Below are 18969 nucleotides of genomic sequence, written 5' to 3'. Positions count from 1 at the left end.
GACCTACGTCATCGGCTCGCTTCCCATTGGTAACATTTTCAAATCTGACGGAACCGCTCCTTGACACCTTTGCCCCTGGCGTAACAAAGAACCGGCCCAAACTGTGCTGCATTACTCGCGTCTGTAATCTCGTCTACCGTTAGAGAGAAAAATAGTACTTTTTTTATTTCCCTTCTGATCTCCTCATCCATCACTTCAGCAATAGCAGTGATCAGGTGATTTTGTATTTTGCCCGACGTGCCACTAAACACTTTAGTGTTTTAGTGGACAGGTGGTAATGTAAATCCGTGTTTTTCTCAGCAATGAGAGAAAGAAGTTCCACATAATTTCCTTTGTTTGGGGATGCAGCGCTTTTATCGTGCCTCCAAAATGAAAGTTCTTGCTCACCCAAAAAATGACGGTCTATGAAACTTTTTGAGATTTCCCAATTTTTCTTTACCTTCTCGTTTTGGCGCTCCGTTTCCCTGCGCACTTGCTCGTAGAATTGTAACTCCACTCGGATTTCTCCAAAGGTTTCTGAGAGCACCGTTGCATGTAGGTGTCCGGCAGAGCTTTGGTGGCTCGTTGCTGCTTTAGTTAAACAAGTCAAATTCGCAAATCCAGTGATGCTCCAAACACCTTGTCAAACGGTGGCAAATAACAAGCACTCCCAGCAAAACAATTTGCAGTGTTCTCGGAGCACGTGAGTCAGGGTTAGCACTCGTAGTTAACAAATGTAAAGTGCCGGACAAACCCTTTTCCCGGTTGTAACAGGCTTGCTAGCTTCGGAGTTTACCGCTCTTTCTTAGTGAGGTCCATTTTTTCTGGAAAAGTCCGTCTGAAAAATGGCTTTGCCAGCAAATCTGCAACCAAATCCATTTGTTTTCCTCTGTCGGCCATTGTGGGTTGAGTTTGCGAGCTCTGGCTGGCTCACTTTGGCCCGCCTACTCTATCACTAGCCAATCATAGTTGGTGAAAGCAATGATGTTTCCCTATGACCGCGAGAAGGCCTTAGTGTCTGTTAGGTTCATTAATAATTACCTTCTTCCGTAATTATCAATAACTGCAGGAAGACATCTTATTCAATTATTGACATTTAATTAAATAGAAATTAATACAACAGATAAAAGCCTCCGAAGGGGAGCGTTACAGCAAGTGTCACCTTACAACTTCCGAACGTCTCCTCGAATAGACGTTTTCGTCCCACTCTTATAGTCATGAATCAAAACAAGTTACAGAGTTGTTGATCATTCCATCACGTATGAGTAAAAACAACATCTGGGAGTACAATAACAATCAAAGTATTTTACTAATAACAAAAACAGGAGACTAGACCTAACAACATTTAGATTAGAGTAATTATACAACCTCCTTGACCTAAGAATCATATAATATAATCATAATCATATAATCGTTACATACAGAAAAACCCGAAGTGCACGGTTACATAACGATAACAATATTCTTGTTATTGGCCGAATAGCCCTGGCCTCGTCACCAAGGGCCCACCAAATCTCAAGGACCCAGATTGGGTGGATTGTTTGTATAACCATCCTGGAACAGGCCGTCCAGGTTAAAGATGACTTGGCGTGACCTCGCAACACTTTTGAAAACAGAAAGAGAATGATTTAACAAAGTAATGAATTAATACAGAGAAAAGAAAGAGAATGATTTAATAAAGAAATGAATTTATATAACTATTATAATAGTAAAACAGAATAAACCCAACATTCCCCGGTTTTTATAATATGTATGTTATTAGTCATTTCTTAGTAATCACTAAATGGTAATGTCGGGTGACTGTGATTTTTCCCGCCTACTCCTTACTCCCATGGCTGGTCTGAAAGAGAAAGAACATAATTATATTCGTCCAATTGGTCCTCGGATTTACCGTACTCCTGGACCTCACTGCTTTCCCCAAACCGTCCCATAAGATACAACTCATGTACTTTAGAATTTGTAGGGGCAATTGCAGTAGTTATAAGTCGGCTTAGCAAGGAGCGCAAACAGGGGATACTACATCACCCACACAATGTTAGGATAGCGGTAATTGTGCCTATAGTCACCACGAAGGATGTAGCTGAATCAAATCCTGATTGTTTAAAGCAACAGTCAAATCGACGCTTGTTTGATGCAGCAGAGCCTGCAGAACTGATTGTGAAGGCCTTGAGGCAGATTTCTGACCCTAGCAACAAATAATGGCTGAAATTTGATTGGTTAAATGCTTCAATATCAAAACACACATCTGGAAGCAATGCAACCAGAGGAAAGTATTGATGGGCAAAATATAATATATGATTCAGATATTTCTTAGGCCAGCAGAGAAGGCCTTGAAGGCCCTGACGGCACAAGAATGCTATCACATTACAAGTTTTTGCACCTATACAGAAATGCAATTACACAAGTACAATTATCAAAAAGTGTATATTTATTAATTACAGTTACAAGCACCTCAAAAGATTGTGATTAATTAATATCTAAATAGAATGTATGTTTTAAAAAATAGTACTATATGTTCACGACTATATGGCGATCGTTGTTAAAGCTGCAGTGTTAGGACGATTGCTATTTCTGTATTTGACACACACAAAGGACACACCGTTTTTAAAAACGCAGCCAGGCATGGCAAAACATACACCAGCTTAAACACGGACACACGCTAAATAGGGAACGGAAGCAAAACTGAGTTCGGTTACACTTTGTTTATTCATTTTATAATGTACTCACGTCACCATCACCCACAAATCCATCAAACTCCTCATTTTCTGTGTCCGAATTGAACAATTGTCCAATCGAGTCATCGAAAACGCTGAGCCTTATACGTTCGTCGGCCACAATACATTCGCAAATAGTAGCCAGCTAGTAGCTAGCGTAACTAACCCGGTGCTGCCTTCCTTCATACAGCTGTGATGATGCCGATGCCCAGGCCACAATCCATTCGCAAATAGTAGCTAGCTAGTAGCTAGCGTAACTAAGCCGGTGCTGCCTGCCACCCTTCGTACAGCTGTGTTGATGTCGATGTATAGGCCACAATACATGTGCAAATAGTAGGTAGCTATTAGCTAGAGTAACTAGCCCGGCGCTGTCTGCCACCCTTCGTAAAGCTGTGTTGATTTCTATGTCCACACCAACATCGAGCGGCAGGAGTTCTTTTGTAAATCCAGCCGGGATGACGGCGAGCACCAAATTAGTGTGCTTGCCGTCATCCTGGGTGTATTGACAAAAGAACAATATATCCCAGCAGTCACTGCGCAGTACTTTTTCTATGGAGAAAATAGAAAGTCAGGGGCTACTTACCATAGAGCTGTAGAGGATGGTGTACCCTATTGATTGATTTATTTTCTTTTATCGTGATAACAATTTTAGTATTGGTCCATATTTTAAGCGCACTAGATTATAAGGCGCCCTGTCTATTTTGTAGAAAATTTAAGACTTTTGAGTGCGCCTTATAGTCGTGAAAATACGGTAAATACTTTAAATAATGTACTCGGTGAAAATAGTTCCTTTCTGAGGATACTGGTTGTAATAAAAAAAAAAAAAACAGGGTGCCTGTTCTTTCATTCTGTTATGGGTTATAAGCGAAGGACCCAAAAGCAGGCATAATGACAGCTTTACGGGTGATCATGTCTCTTTATTGCAATTCACCCTGACAGAGTGAAGGCATGAGGAAGTTTTGTAGGCAGGCCGGGGAGGTTGATGCAAGGGTCGAGAACCATGGGAGAGAACCAAAGCAGAGGTATGGGATCCGTGAGGCGAGAAACGTGGTCGTAATCGTGGTCGGGATCATACTTGTTGTCCTAGGGCAAAAACAAGAGGTGAAAGTTCAGAGAAGGCAGAAATAAGGAGGTAACACGAGATGGTACTTTACAGTGAACTGACAAAGACAATCCAGCACCGTTGTCCTGCTCTGGGTTGTTTAAATAGCTAAGTGGCTGTGATGAGCCACACCTGCTGCTGCTTAGCCCATTAGGTGCTGGAACTGTAATTGGATGCCAGGGGAAACCATTCACTTGTCTGACCTTGACAGGAATCACATGAAGATTTGAGGACTATGAAGGGATGATGTGCACACAGTGGTAAGCAAGAGCAATTGTCCAACAATCAGCTGACTGTGATTGTTGTCTTTATGTATAGAACGCTCCTGATGTGCCACAGGTGTATTGCAGACTTGGCCTTATCATCTGTTGAAAAGATACAGAATATGAAATTTGTCATTTTAGCTCCAACACCCCCGTTTGTTAAACGGATTAATATCAGGGCGGCCATCTACTCTGGAATTTCAGGAGTTTTTCCAGAAATGTAAGACAAACTTCGGGAAAAACTTTTTTGAAGCTACCATTTCGGAAAAGTACAAAATTCCCAATTTAAATGCCTCGAAATTCACAACTTATCTACGGCTTTCGCCATCTTGATTCAACTGCACTGTAAACAGGAAGAATTTGGTAACACGAGTGCATTGGGAATCTTCCGAGTTACAAGTTCTGACGAATGATTCGTCTTCTGCGACTTTAGCGTGGCAATCAATTCAAAATCGATTGCAGAAGTAGCCTCTAGCGTAACAAGCCCGGTGCTGCCTGCCACCCTTCATACAGCTGGGTTGATGTCGATCTCCAGGCCACAATACATGTGCAAATAGTACGTAGCTATTAGCTAGAGTAACTAGCCGGGCGCTGTCTGCCACCCTTCGTAAAGCTGTGTTGATTTCGATGTCCACACCAACATCGAGCGGCAGGAGTTCTTTTGTAAATCCAGCCGGGATGACGGCGAGCACCAAATTAGTGTGCTCGCCATCATACTGGGTGTATTGACAAAAGAACAATATATCCCAGCAGTCACTGCGCAGTACTTTTTCTATGGAGAAAATAGAAAGTCAGGGGCTACTTACCATAGAGCTGTAGAGGATGGTGTACCCTTATGGTGGAATTACTGACTGTAAAACACACATGGAAAGACCCAAATACAAAGATAATTATTTTCATTATGCAGTACTTTGTCAATAGTTTACAAAAAACACAATATTTCAAATAATGTAAAAACATGACAAGTACAGTTTTATTTAAATTGTCCTACGCTTTTTTTTTTTTTTTTACATTTTTGCCGATTTCCGATTTTGCCTGAATCACATTCACCCCGGAAATACTCCGGAAATGGGCCAAGGGCACTCCTGAAATAGGGTCGATGGAGGTTGGCAGCTCTGGAATATCATACAGAAAATTGTATTGTTGTGGGGAACATGCTTGAGTCTGAATCTAATTTCATCCCATCTCATTTTGTGACACGCTTTATCCTCATTACGGTCGCGGGGGTGCTGTAACCTATCCCAGCTGACTTCGGGCCAGAGGCGGGGGAAACCCTGAATCGGTGGGATAGCCGATCGCAGGACACAAGGAGACGGACAACCATGCACACTCACACCCATACCTAGGTGGAATTTAGAGTGTCCAATCAGCCTACCATGCATGTTTTTGGAATGTGGGAGGAATACAGAGTACCCGGAGGAAACCCACACCGGCCCAGGTAGAACATGCAAACTCCACACAGGTGGACGCAACCTGGATTTGAACCCAGGACCCCAGAGCTGTGAGGCTGACGCGCTGACCACTCGCTCCACCGGGCCGCCAGCTCACAGCGATGTGTCAAATAAATTTAGGAATAAGGGAAGTTACAGGGTTGTTAAAGTTTGTAAAAGAAGCGGAAATTTCATGTTAAAAGCTCTATGGCAAAGGGTGCCCAATCATTTTAATTGTGAGACTATTACCGTAAATGTGAGCTGATGAGTTTGGATTTTTTTTTTTTTAGTTCAGAATATTTATTTAAGGCGGCACGGTTAAAGAGGTTTGCACTCCTGCCAACAGTTCTGGGATCGAGGGTTCAATCACCGGTGGATCTGTCCTTTCTAAGTGGTTTGCAATTTCTCCCGATGTCTGCTTGCGTTTTCTCTGGCCACTCCGGTTACCTCCCACATCCAAAAAAACATGCATGGTAGGCTGCTTCTCATCTAATTTCCTGAACTGCTTTATCCTCATTAAGGTTCCAGGGGATGCTGGAGCCAATCTACGGGCAAGAGGTCAGGAACACCCTGCACACTCTCACCCATACTTAGGGGCAATTTAGAGCGTCCAGTCAGCCTACTATGCATGTTTTTGGACTGTGGAAGGAAAAAGGGGTACCCAGAGGAAACTCACGCAGGCCCGGGGAGAACATGCAAACTCCATACAGACCAGGATTTGAACGTGATAATCACTCGCGACACCGGGCCTCCCTGGTAGGCTGCTTGAACACTCCCGTTAGATAACCTGCAATTATAATTAAAAAAAAAAAAATACAATCCTTTGGACGCGAACAACTTCCAGTGGAGCAAGTCACATATTTTCCTCTGACAAGCCTTGCAAACCAACAAAGGGGGAAAATGGCCCAACGTCATATTCACAGTCACAGAAGTTTGAAGAGCGAGGAATTCTACTTTGATTCCGAGACGTATTTTGAAACAGCAAGACTTGAAGATATCTAGTTGTCTTTAAAATGACGCATTTAAAGTCAAAGACTCTCAAATGGAGCACACCAACACTAACCTTTATGAGGAAGGTGATGGTCTGGCTGGGGGCTTCTCGTTTACTGGGGAACTCTGAGGAAGAATGGAAGTGAGTGATGTGTTGGTATATGCATTTGACTAACAAACTTCATTGTGAGCAAAATCCGGCAACAAAGAACTCAGTTTCATGTAATTATGCAGTGTGTCTGAGCAATGTGCTTGATCTCCACAACACTAACGAAAGTGATTGAGATGATCTGACTCCGTTGTTATAACGTGGATCTTTTCAAAGTTTGTCTGCAATCCACGGTGCAGTGTGTGCATGTTTACATGCAGGGAGTCATTTTGTGGAGTTCGTCCACAAATTGTTCAAAACAGCAAAATGTGACATTGATTGGACGTGTGGGTGTGCAAATTCTGAATGCTGACTCCCACTCAGAGGTATAATACATTTAACCACGTTGCCCTGCAATTCAATTCTTTGACGTTGTCATTGCTCCCCACAGACTGTCACAAAAAGCTTCTATCTCCCACGAAGAAACGTGTAAAAATATTTAATCCTGACAGGTGCATTCGAACTCTTTTCAATTTTGCGTAATCTGGATGAGCTCCGGAATGTCTTTTTAAATAGAATTTCTGGAAGCGACTTCTAAGTTATTTTTCCTGTTTATTTTTAGTCAGAAGCAGAAACACTTATGAAGTTCGGCTACTTTGAGGAAAATTAGTTACATTCGTCCCAGTAATAGTATACCATACATACCCTTTCTCCACAACTGTCTGAATTGTTTACTTCCTATTATTTGTGGGCGTGATGCGCCGCCACATGGCGCAAACTTGCTCACTGATTGGTTAAATGTGAGTTCTTCCACCTAGTACGTCACATGTTGCTGGGCATTGCTTTGATTGTAAACCGCGCCCACCACTTGAATACATAATGCAATTTATAGGCTTTAATGTTGTGTCAAAGTGGCGGCCCGTGGCCCAAATCTGGCCCACTGCACCATTTTGTGTGGCCCGAGAAAGTAAATGATGACTGCCAACTTTCTGTTTTATGATAAAATTCAAATAAAGATTTTAGATTATTTCCTGTTTCCTCAATTTAAATCAATAATTGCAATAAATTGTACTAACTTGAATGTCCAAAAATGATCTATCAATTAGCATGATCGAGAAAGCTGTCAATTTACTAATCAATAAATTGAGTTTGATACCACCTGCTTTTATGTGAAGAGGGTGAATTACTGAATTGTCAACTTACTGTTTATTAATTTAGTTACACTTGAATTTTTCACTTTAATCTTTGCATGAATGAATAATCATTAATTAAAATCGAGTATATTTAGTCTGTAATTATTGATAAAAATACAGAGTTCTATAAATGTGTGTGCTGATTACAGTGTGAATTTTAATGTTAGAATTATTATAATACTAATAGTACTTATGTTCGAACCTCTTGATTTTTAAAAAAAGTGGTATTGTAATTGATACTGAAGCATACTTATTGGGATTTTTATGCACTTGTTTCCAACAGTAAATATTGCAGTGAAGTCACTGCGAATAATTTTCATTTATCATGAACAGGGAAATTAAATTTAAAACGAATGAATTTGGAAATATTTTACTTTGACAGTTATGACCTTAAACGAACAAACACTCTTTCCCACAATGCTTCACGTTGACCCTCCTCCCATGTGTCCCTCCCTCTTTGCTGTGCAGTTATGGAAAACAAACAGAAGAGGAAGCAAGGAGCACCGGGCAACCGCTGACCTCCGTCTCCATCGGAACATTTTTATATTATTTATATTTAATTTTTGTAGCCCGAGTACCATCGTACTTATGAAAACATTTTAGTATTTTAATACTCTGTTTTTGACATTTTCTATCAACCTGGCAAAAATTAGGGGTACCTCTCTAGTTTTCGCTGAAAACACGATTTATCATTCTCAAATAAGATCATTATACGAAAAATATGTATATATTTGCTTTATCGTAGGAATAATTGAAATACTGTCTCCCTTGTGTTTTCTATCGGCTTATCGCTACTACCAATGTAAAACGCTGTAGCGATCATAGCTACAGATAAAGTAAACGACAGCTAGGCTCGGAAAAAAATGACGGCTCTTCAGCTGATAAATATCCAACGACTATTGGAAGCCGCGGAGTACCTCGAAAGAAGAGAACGAGGTAATTTCACTATATATCATTGTCGACACAAAATATATCGATGTGTTTCTAGGGGAAAAAAATCCCATGCTGAAGAGGAATACACGCTGCGAGTTTATATTAAAGGAAACGACGAGATGAATTGTTTTATCTTGCAGTTCTAAAGACATATTTTCATTTGATTTTATATTTGTCTTCAAACAGAGTGTGAACACGGATATGCTTCATCGTTTCCTTCAAATCAGGAAACAAATTACCTGAGGCAAAGGAGATTCCGAAATAAGAAGTTCAGCAGTAACCACAATAGGTAGGAGAACCCCAGCCCCACCATGCCCATGAACGTCTTTTTTGCAGTCTGACTCCCATGAATCAAATGTATGAGGGGACACGTGCTTGACGTGCATCCCATATCTGATTTGTGTGCTTGTGGGGTACTCACAGCCGGCTTCTCATCAGCTGATTGAGAAAGCTACTTCGGAGCTCAAGGCAAGGAATCGTAATATAAGCAATGGCTTTAAAACGAAAAAAGTTGTTTTTTAATTTTTATTTCTGCAGACCTGTGTTAACTGGAATTGAATAAATAGTTAACATGGTGGCTTGACTGACTAGTTTGTAGTGACCCATTGGTAAATATTTTAAACCCTTTGAACACATTAGCTGTGACAGCACATACAACTGAGAACAAATGCCATTTAGCAAAAATAATTCAACGAAAAAAATGACAATCATATCATAATAGGCTGCCTATAAATAGGTTTGGTCATCAAATCCGGTGTGGTGTGCTATCAGTATTCTATCTGTACTTTTTGAATGCTTATTGTTAAAAAATGTATGTACTGTCTTTTCTTCTTTTTTTTTTTTGTCTTTGTGTCCTGTGATTAGTCACAAGGATGTAGCTAACCTGTGATCCTTATGGAAAAACAACAATTCATTTGACAATAAACATAATTGTATTGTAGTGAGTTTTTGTTTATAATCCCCCCAAACATACACATTAGCATTGTGTTCTGTTTTGATATCATGCTGCTTAGAGCAATCAGTCTGTTAGTAATCACACACACCAAAGAAAGCCCTACTCTCCATAGCAGCACTTTAATATTAATATAAGAGCCCGCAACAATGGGAATTGCGTATTACTCATCAGCGCAGAATGCTGTCTGCCTCTGCAACAGTCATTGGTTTCATTCTCTCCTCCAAACACTTCCCGTGAGTTTAGATAAAAATGTTAATAACACTGTCGGACAACATATCTTAAAATCAAAGTTAGCTATTTGTGGACTAGTAGCTCCAAAAATATATAGTTATGTATACAGTCGCGGCACAAGATGTTGAATGTTAGAGCAAAATTGCATCATGCGAGAGCCAGTTAGCATTTTGAAGCACATTCTTGATTTTGCTGAGTTATAAAACCAAATGTTTTCTGGGAGGGAACCGGAGTACCCGGAGAAAACCTACGCGCCGAGAACATGTAAACTCCACCCAAGTGGACGGACCAGGATTTGAAGGCCAGGTATCCTACTGTTAGGCTGACGCACTAACCACTCATGCGCTGGCCCCCTTCTTTTTTTTCTTTTTTTTTAAATGCCTCATACCTGTGCATAGAGCAGCCTTATTGAAAATGTCTTTAATCCACTGTTCTCATTTGAGGAGAGCCTGTTATATTTTTCTTACTTGATATCAAGATGCTTTTCCATTTTGTGTAAATATTCTGAAAACATTGCAAAAATCTGAAACTTCTCTTGGGTTAATATGGGTTAAGTTCATCCAACTTTTTTATTTAATTTTTTTTGCAAATGGCAATATGTGGGGTATCCATGCGGAGGCGGTCATTATGCGAGAAAATATGGTAAGTTCATCCAACTTTATTTAAATTTTTTTGTAAATGAACATATAATGTGAGGTAAATTTACAGTTTCTTTTTGTGACGCTGAAAATAATCTGCTTACCAATGGGGATGATGCCTTCAGTTGATTATTTTATTTATTTCTTATTGCACAGCAACTTCTGGTTTGAATGCAAGTTGATAAAAATAAAGACTCCTGTCAAAATTTCTGCAGGTTTTATTCATTACTTTTCATAGTATCGGGGTTATCTTATCTTTATTGCACAATTGCACAACTTTTTAAAACTTGAATACTTTTTAAAAATCATATTTCTTTTTTCTTTTTTTTATAAAGTAAGGTTCCAATAGTTACCTTCGTATTTGAATAGGGAGGAAATTAATTTATTTATACATTCACAGCAGTTTGATGTTTCAAATTTGAAACAAAAAGATGCTATTGTTATCGTGATAATTATTGATATTGACTGATAATTTCTTTGATCATGATAAAATGTTTTGCCATATCGCTCAGCTCTAAAAAAAAGACTAGTAACGGAGAGCAAGCTGACTTAGATTGATCTCCTTGAAAGCGTGGATATTAGAGCTGGGCGATATGACATGACAACATTTTTACCACACAAATTCAGTCAATATCGGTAACTATCACATCATTTTGTTTCAAATTTGAAACTTCAAACTTTCGTGAATAAATAAATGAAATTATTTCCTCCTTATTCAGAGTAACTTACCGTGCTTATAAGAAAAGAATATAATATTTATGTTTGTTGTTCTGTTGCGCAATAAAGATAAGACAACTCCCTCCTTACACTGAAAAGTAAAGAATAAAACCCGAAGAAATTTTGACATTTGCCTTCAAACCAAAAGTTGCTGTGCAATATGAAATAAATAAAGTAGTCAACCGAAGATATCATCACCATTGGCAAGCAGACTATTTTCAGCATCACAATAAGAAACAGGGGCGGCCCGGTGGAGCGAGTGGTTAGCACATCGGCCTCACAGCTAGGGGGTCCTGCGTTCAAATCCAGGTCACGTCACCTGTGTGGAGTTTGCATGTTCTTCCCCGGCCTTTGTAGGTTTTTTCCGGGTACACCAGTTTCCTCCCACATTCCAAAAACATACATGCTAGGTACGGGTGTGAGTGTGCATGATTGTCCGTCTCCTTGTGTCCTTGTGTCTTGCGAGTGGCTGGCCACCGATTTAAGGTGTCCCCCGCCTCTGGAGTCAGCTGGGATAGGCCTAACCCTAACCCCACAAACCTAATTAGGATGAAGCGGTTCAGAAAATAAGATGAGATGAGAAAATTAAACTGCAAATTTTACTCATATGGCCATTTACAAAAAAAATAAAACAAAACAAGTTTTGGATGAGGACAGTAGGTTAAGGACATTCTTACTAACGATGCTCGTTGTGCATCGGTATTTACGAGGCATTCAAATTATGAAAATTATGTGTTACTTTGTTAATAGATGGCGAATTAGAAGAAATAAAACATTTTTTCCAATCCATTATACTGTTTTTGTTGTTTTTTTCAGAGGGTAGGAACAAAATAATTCGTTTTTAATTCATTTTAATGGCAAACGTTCGCTCGAGTTACGAAACGCTCGACCTACAATCTCAGTCCCGGAACGGATTGAGATCGTATATTGAGGTACCACTGTACTATAATAGGCAATTTGGGATGATTCTAATTCAGTGCTTCCAGCCTTTGCTTGACATGTTTAATGCTGAGAAGTCTGGAATTTATTCTACATGAAGTTAAAACAGTGTTATGCATATTTCATGTCTGAAGTAGTAGTTTAAAAAAAATCAGAATTATCACTGGTCAGGGTTAGTTTTTGTGTTGGCAAAGCGCTATCGGTGAGCAAGCTGACTGAGATTGATCTCCATGAATGCCTGGCTAATAGAGCTCGGCGGTATGACAACATTGTTAACATGATTAAAAAAATATCAGTAAATATTGATGATAATCATGATAACTTTGACATCTTTTTTCTTTCAAATTATCAACATCAAGCTTCTTTGACTACATAAACTACTTTCCTCATTATTCAATTATGAAAGTAATTATGATACCTTAATTTTTAAGCTGAACCATTCCCACCGGCTTGTTTAGAACAAAAAGACAATTGTTGCGTTATTAAAAAAAACTATTGAAAAATGGGTGTTTAACAAATAAAAGATTGGGTTTGAGAGCTGTTTTCAACAGTACTTACTCTCTGTCACCATTTGGCTGGCGACCAAAAGACCAAGGACCAAACGTCCGGCGACCAAACGTCCGGCGACCAAACGTCCGGGCGACTAAACGTCTGGCGACCAAACGTCTGGCCAGGAAACAATGGAGCTTAAATGCAAACACAGGATCTTTTCAGATGTTTGGCCCACAATATTATTTTGGAATACAGTGGGCCCTCACTACTTCTGATTCAGAGTTTCACGTTTTTTTTCTTCAGGAAAAAAAATAATAATTAAAGATATTAAATTGAAATTATAAATTACATAATTTTACAAGATGTGGAAACAAAATATTAAATTTGAATTAGTAATTGCATCATTTTACAAAATTTTAAAACACAAAGAATGCACGTATGCGCAAAGCATCACGGCATAAACGCAAGCTGATTGGCCAACTGAATACTCATTGAATACTCGACTCCCCATTGGCCCATTCACTACAGTAGCCCAAGCTTCTCCCGATGCCCGATGCCACGCTCATCTCGAGCTATACAGTATGCTTCTCGCCAAGCTAAAGCTAAATGAACAGCATATTAGCTTGGTGGTGCTTTTGTGGACGTGTTATACTGTTCTTTAAGCTTTTTTTGAAGGGGCACCCCTACTTCGCGGAAATTCACTTATCGCGGGTGGTCCCGGTCCCCATTAACCACGATAACCAAGGGATTACTGTATAGCCATATTTTACTCACCAAAAATACTTTTTAACTGTACAGAATATCCATCCTCCTTTCTTTCTTCCTTCTGTTATATCGCCATCGATGCCAATGAAAGTCAAGTCTGTCCTGTCGTATTTCTGGCATAGTCTGACATGAAAATGACTTTAAATCAACACAACAATATATTTGCTTGTGCAGCTCGGTCCAAATACAGTTTGGTAGCTCTGGCTAAAGACGTATCCCTACGCCTGCGACAAGGCAATGACGTATCCCTATACTTGCGACAATGCATTTTGGTGTTGCCAACTCAAAATATGATTGGTTAAAGCAACAGTCTTATCTATGCTTGGTTAATGCAGCAGAGCCGGTAGAACTGATTGTGAAGGCCTTGAGGCAGATTTCTGACCCTGGCAACAAATAATGGCTGAAATGTGATTGGTTAAATGCTTCAATATGAAAACACACATCTGGAAGCAGTGCAACCAGGGGGAAAAGCAATGAAATGAAGCTAACAGACAATTTGGAATTATTATTTTTTTTTAATAATTTAAGTATTGATGGACAAAATATAATTTATGATTCAGATATTTCTTAGGCCAGCAGAGAAGGCCTTAAATCCCCTGACGGCCCGCCACTGCATTTTAGTATGTGTGTACGTGTGTGTGTGTAAAAATATGTGCGGCGTTGTATTTTTCCGGTTTTTAATCGCTTAATTTTTTTTTATCAGACATAGGCATTGTCGTCATCATTGAGTTGACAAAAAGCCTAGTAGTCATCATACCCTCAGCTGCGTATGACGAAATTGTATAGTGCTTCTCCACAGGTCCACCATCCCAGGCAAGACCCCTTAACTGACATATTCAGACTTGTTAGCACTCCGCCACGATGGAAACATTGCATCACCTCTTGAGCGCCAAAAATTGTGGGTAATGGATCGGGCGTTTGTCAAAAAGATACTAGGAAGCGGGCTCGGAGTGGTTGTTGTCGTAGCTTAGCCTTAATGGCCGCCCGGCATCCGCTCTTTTGCTTCCTTTCTCTTCGCCGTCTACGGCGTACTTTGGGTGGGTTGGATATCCTCGGAAATCCCGGAGGTCTCCGGGTGTTCTTGGGGATATCGAAGGTCAGTTTGTAGTAAGTCGTGAAATTGGGTGTCTTGCCTTTCAACGAACGAAATGAAGAGCAATGAGCCGCTGCGCCCGAGCGCGCCGCCATCTTGAACTCTCCCACCAAGGGGAATTGCAATCATTAATAAGGGTATTATTGAGTCGAAGTGGGCAGATATGTAAGAGAGAATCTTGAAACATGGATAATGGTTGTTGTGAGAGAGCCAATTGAATTGAATGGTTTAATTGTCGTTATAGCAGATGAATTGAGAGCCCAATAGAGGGTAGCGATGTTCTAAAGTGAGAATCAATGCTTCCGCGACAATATTTTCAAAATGAAATTACGGATAAGGAAATCCATTTACTCTTTGGGGTATTTCTTAACTGAGATCTTTTTTGTATCTCAAGTCACTCATTTGCATATAAAAAAATCGTAACCTGAAAATTTCATACCTAGAGGCAATCATATGTAGAAGAATGACTAGTGGGAAGGATGCGAGTGAAGATCCAGGAGGATAACTGTACTGTTAGCAGCGTATGACTTCGTCAAACACCAGGAAGCACTATTTGGAAAAGTCCTGAAGATGGACCGACCATGTAATAAGCATTGTAACACAAACCGTAAACTTGATCCGGGCTTAAGGATTAAATAACCGGCAGTTTCCTTCCTGCCAAACTGAGCACAGTATGTGCCGAGTTTGCATGGTGCTTTAGTGACTTTGAATTACAAAAAGAGTTGAGAGTTGTTTCACAACTGATTTGCTGTCAATGTTGAAACTGCACCTTTGCAGATTCAGATGGACCTGATTGACCTACAGTGTAATAGGACACTGAAGGCAAAGTACGACACTGCAGGCCCCGCACAGTTCATTCACTCCTTCCGTTCAAAATGCCCCAGCTCCATCTTCATGGGGCTCGTACCTTGTGCATGTTTGGGAGCACATATTTCTGTCCGAATCTCTTCTGTGGTTAAGATAAACAAAACAGCATACAGAAGTCGTCTTGCTGATGAGCACCTGCAATCCATCTGGAGAACACAGGACTTCAGACCAAATATCAAGCAACTTGTTGCCAAAAAAGATGCCAGGTGTCTAGCTGTGATCAGAGCATATGATCAGATGAGTCTAAGAGCAAAGAATACAGAATATTTTGAATTGGTATTGCTGAAAACCACACATTTTATGTATATTCCCAGGATTTGTAGCGGGTTCATATTTCTAACTTGTACAATTTTGACACGAGATATGTTTGAGGAGAGCAAAATTCTTGGGATATTTAAGCTTAATTTTTATATACATTGACATTGCAGCAAAGGAAATTGAATGATATGTTAATGTTACGTTGTTGAATGTAAGTTCTGAGTTGTATAATTTTAAGAAGATACATTCGTACCTCTACTTACGAATGTCTGGGTACGAAATTTTCCGGTTATGAAAACGTTTTATATGCAAATGAGTGCCTAGAGCTAAGAAAATTATCCAAGTTGCGAAAACCCCCAAAAAGTACCATATTTTCACACCTAAGGGCACACTTAAAAGTTCCCTAAAATGGTCAATGCGGCCAATCGGTCGGTGCGTCTTGTCTGAGCACTAAATTCAATTTTTGTTTGGCCCTGACCGCTCAAATGACTGGTTTTATTTCTTGCGGGCACACTACTTATAGTGATCAACGCAGCAGACGTTCACCCTAAAAAATAGCCTCCACGCGCATTCCAAGCAATACGCTAAATCCATTCAAAACATCCCAGGGGAGTGGCAAGGCATTTGACTTATATGTGGTTGCAGTGCTTTTAACCCTCAAAACACTCAATACTCAAAGAAACAGCATATTAGAGCTATACAGTGGAAATGCCTGACGTGAATGACAATATAATGCAGCTGTGGACGCTTGGACAATGGACTGAAGCCATGGATCGCTTTGTTAACGGATTGCTAACAGATTACTGATGGACAACATTACAGGCAGCGTCACATATGTTACTTGCCGTTTTGGAATGAATTGTCGATGCCAATTGTTAGGTTAATTAATAATTACCCTTTGTAATTATCAATAACTGCAGACATCTTATTCAATTATTGACATTTAATTAAATAGAATGGATCACGGATAAAAACCTCAGAGGGGAGATTCAACAAGCCAGGGTTTCCCCTACAACTTCGGAGCATCTCCTCGAATAGACGTTTTCGTACGACTCTTATTGCCATGAATCAAAACAATTTACAGAGTTGTTGATCATTTCATCACGTATGAGTAAAAACAACATCTGGAACTACAATAACAATCAAAGTATTTTACCAATAACAAGGCAGGAGACTAGACCTAACAACATTTGGATTAGAACAATTATGCCTTCCCTTGACCTAAGAATCATATAACAATTACATAAAGAAAAACCCGAAGTGCGTCACGAGGTATAGCCACTATGTTGTAAATGACCGAAGCAACATTCTTGTTATTGGCCAAATGACCCTGGCCTCGTTACAAAAGGGACCACCGAATCTCAAATGCACAAACTATATGTATACCCCGGGGTGTCTAAACTTATCTCAAGTCCCCCTTTGCAACCCAAAATCATTAACAACACATACAAAATATAACAGGGAGTAACATACTCACAAGCCTGCAACTCAGCAAGGCATCAAGGGGCAAGGGCGAACTGACAACTGAAAAGGGTTTAAATAAGGGCAGGAAGTGAATCTTGATTGAAGGAGGGATGATTGGGGAATTAGACACAGCTGTGTTGGCCTGGGCAGGGCTCTGTCACAGGGGTGGAGCCACAGCTGCAGATACCTATAAAGAAAAGAAAGCACACACCTCCTACATAGTGTGTGTCCAGGCTGCCAGCCGTAACAGGTGCGCTTCTTTTCATTTGCGCTCGTCATTTCCTTGGGATGCAAGATGATTAAAAAAGAAGCTGCTTTACCCACACTCAAAAAATTAGACAAAAAAACACTGTTAGAAGTCCGTGACGGCAAACGGCAGTCAAAAGTACAAAAGAGAATTTTAAAACATTGATATTGGTTGTTGCGAGACAGCCAATAAGAGCCTAGTAAAGTGTAGCGAGGTTCTAAAATGAAAATCAATGCATCCGCCACAATTTTGAAATAAAAAAAGGGATACAGAAAATGCATTTAATTTTGGGGGGATTTCATAAATTGGATCTTTTTCATGCGTCGAGGCACTCATTTGTGCTTATTTTTACATCACTCTAACCAGAAGTTTTTTGGGGTCCGTCAACTTTTGGTGACATTAGGTCAGTGTGAAAATTTAGATTTTGGAATAGTCTTTGTGGTTTATTTGATTCCTGTTGATAAATAGGTTAGGGTTAACGTTTTCGTAACGTATTTAAGCTTGTGGTATGCTTTGAGATTTTTTTCAATGCCATAGTGTGCCACAGCTCAAATAATGTTGGGAAATATTGCTCTCGAGTAGAGTTGTTGTTACGGCCACAGGAGACGTCGTGGCGTAGTAGGAAGGATTAGGACACAGTCGCAGGGAAGCAGGTGAGGACGAGGAAATTTGTGCCCATAACAACAACTTTAATTACTTAGAAGGGACCTTACAAAACAACAAGAACTTGTGAAACAAAACACAAAACCAAACCGGACCAGGGAGAACAAATGGAATCGAGGAACAAGATAGCGTGGCTGCATGGCAATGGAATCTACGCAGATGATCCGACAATGATGCCACACTCAGTGGTGTTTAAATATGCAAATCAGGAACTAATTATGAATCACGCACAGCTGCACGAACACAACGGCAGGGCCGGAGGGACAAACGAGAGTGGGCATAACAGCAGCAGGCGGGAGACAAAGTTGGAAACCTTCACGAGGTGTCTCCTGAGAGGCTGCTCGCCGCGGTCTGCGAATTCCAACAAATACCGCCCAGAGCTGCCAACAAGGAACGAGGCACCCTACGTTTTTCCTCCAGCCGGAGATATTCGACTGCCCCTCACCTCCAACTACCCCCCGGATGGACTAATCCGCGTTCCAGTGGCAGCTCTAGCGCTGCTGAGGGTAATCCTCAGGCGCTTGAAGTGACTTAACAACAACAACAACAGCATAAGCTGCTCCTAACAGTTGTATATTATATAGGAGATACTCTTCAGTCTTTATCATTGATGTTTGATAGTGCAGAATATCCCTGAGCTTGCCATAAACTTTATTTGAGGGTCTCTTTTTCTAAAGCTTTCAGATATTTTGTTACATATTTAGTCCAAATAAAATGAAATAATTTTATTTCTGATTTCAGCCTTGTTTTTTTCTCATTTTTGGTTTAAACCAATTATTCCAATTTTGCTGTCCCTAACACAACATTTCTGAATATTTTTGTTTAAACCTCTTATGTCTTCTGGCTTTGCAGGTCCACACACAACGAGCTGGAGAAAAATAGGTGAGTATTATTTTTATCCTAACATTTGAGTTTTTTCAATACACAAAAGTTTTGCCTAGATACATT

At 40.1% G+C, this 18969-nt stretch overlaps 1 protein-coding gene and 1 long non-coding RNA gene across 7 annotated transcripts in view; one reads left to right on the top strand and one right to left on the bottom strand.

Moving 5' to 3' along the window:
- Positions 1-1057: 1057 nt before the first annotated feature.
- On the bottom strand, positions 1058-14135 carry LOC144197744 (uncharacterized). 4 transcript variants are annotated; one of them, XR_013326592.1, is made up of 5 exons: positions 13439-14135; positions 6552-6604; positions 4865-4909; positions 3859-4160; positions 1058-3776 (listed from the first exon to the last, which is right to left on the bottom strand). It is a non-coding gene; the product is annotated as an uncharacterized LOC144197744 (long non-coding RNA). The 4 variants fall into 4 exon arrangements; XR_013326590.1 differs by lacking the exon at positions 13439-14135 and adding an exon at positions 8932-9158; XR_013326591.1 differs by lacking the exon at positions 13439-14135 and adding an exon at positions 7272-7345 and having other exon boundaries at positions 3848-4160.
- The window catches only part of mxi1 (max interactor 1, dimerization protein), a 43015-nt gene continuing 32258 nt past the window's right edge, over positions 8213-18969 (top strand). Inside the window, exons 1-3 of one of the 3 annotated variants that reach the window (XM_077718326.1) lie at positions 8213-8695; positions 8879-8981; positions 18874-18903. In XM_077718326.1, the coding sequence (XP_077574452.1) occupies positions 8623-8695; positions 8879-8981; positions 18874-18903 (206 nt within the window). In that variant the 5' untranslated portion in view covers positions 8213-8622. Of the gene's footprint in view, positions 8696-8876; positions 8982-18873; positions 18904-18969 lie in introns of those variants that run through there. The other 2 variants (XM_077718324.1, XM_077718325.1) reach the window with 2 other exon arrangements.

Source organism: Stigmatopora nigra, chromosome 6 (genome assembly GCF_051989575.1).
Source record: "Stigmatopora nigra isolate UIUO_SnigA chromosome 6, RoL_Snig_1.1, whole genome shotgun sequence".
NCBI classification, from domain to species: Eukaryota; Metazoa; Chordata; class Actinopteri; order Syngnathiformes; family Syngnathidae; genus Stigmatopora; species Stigmatopora nigra.
This window is presented reverse-complemented; position numbering and strand designations above follow the sequence as displayed.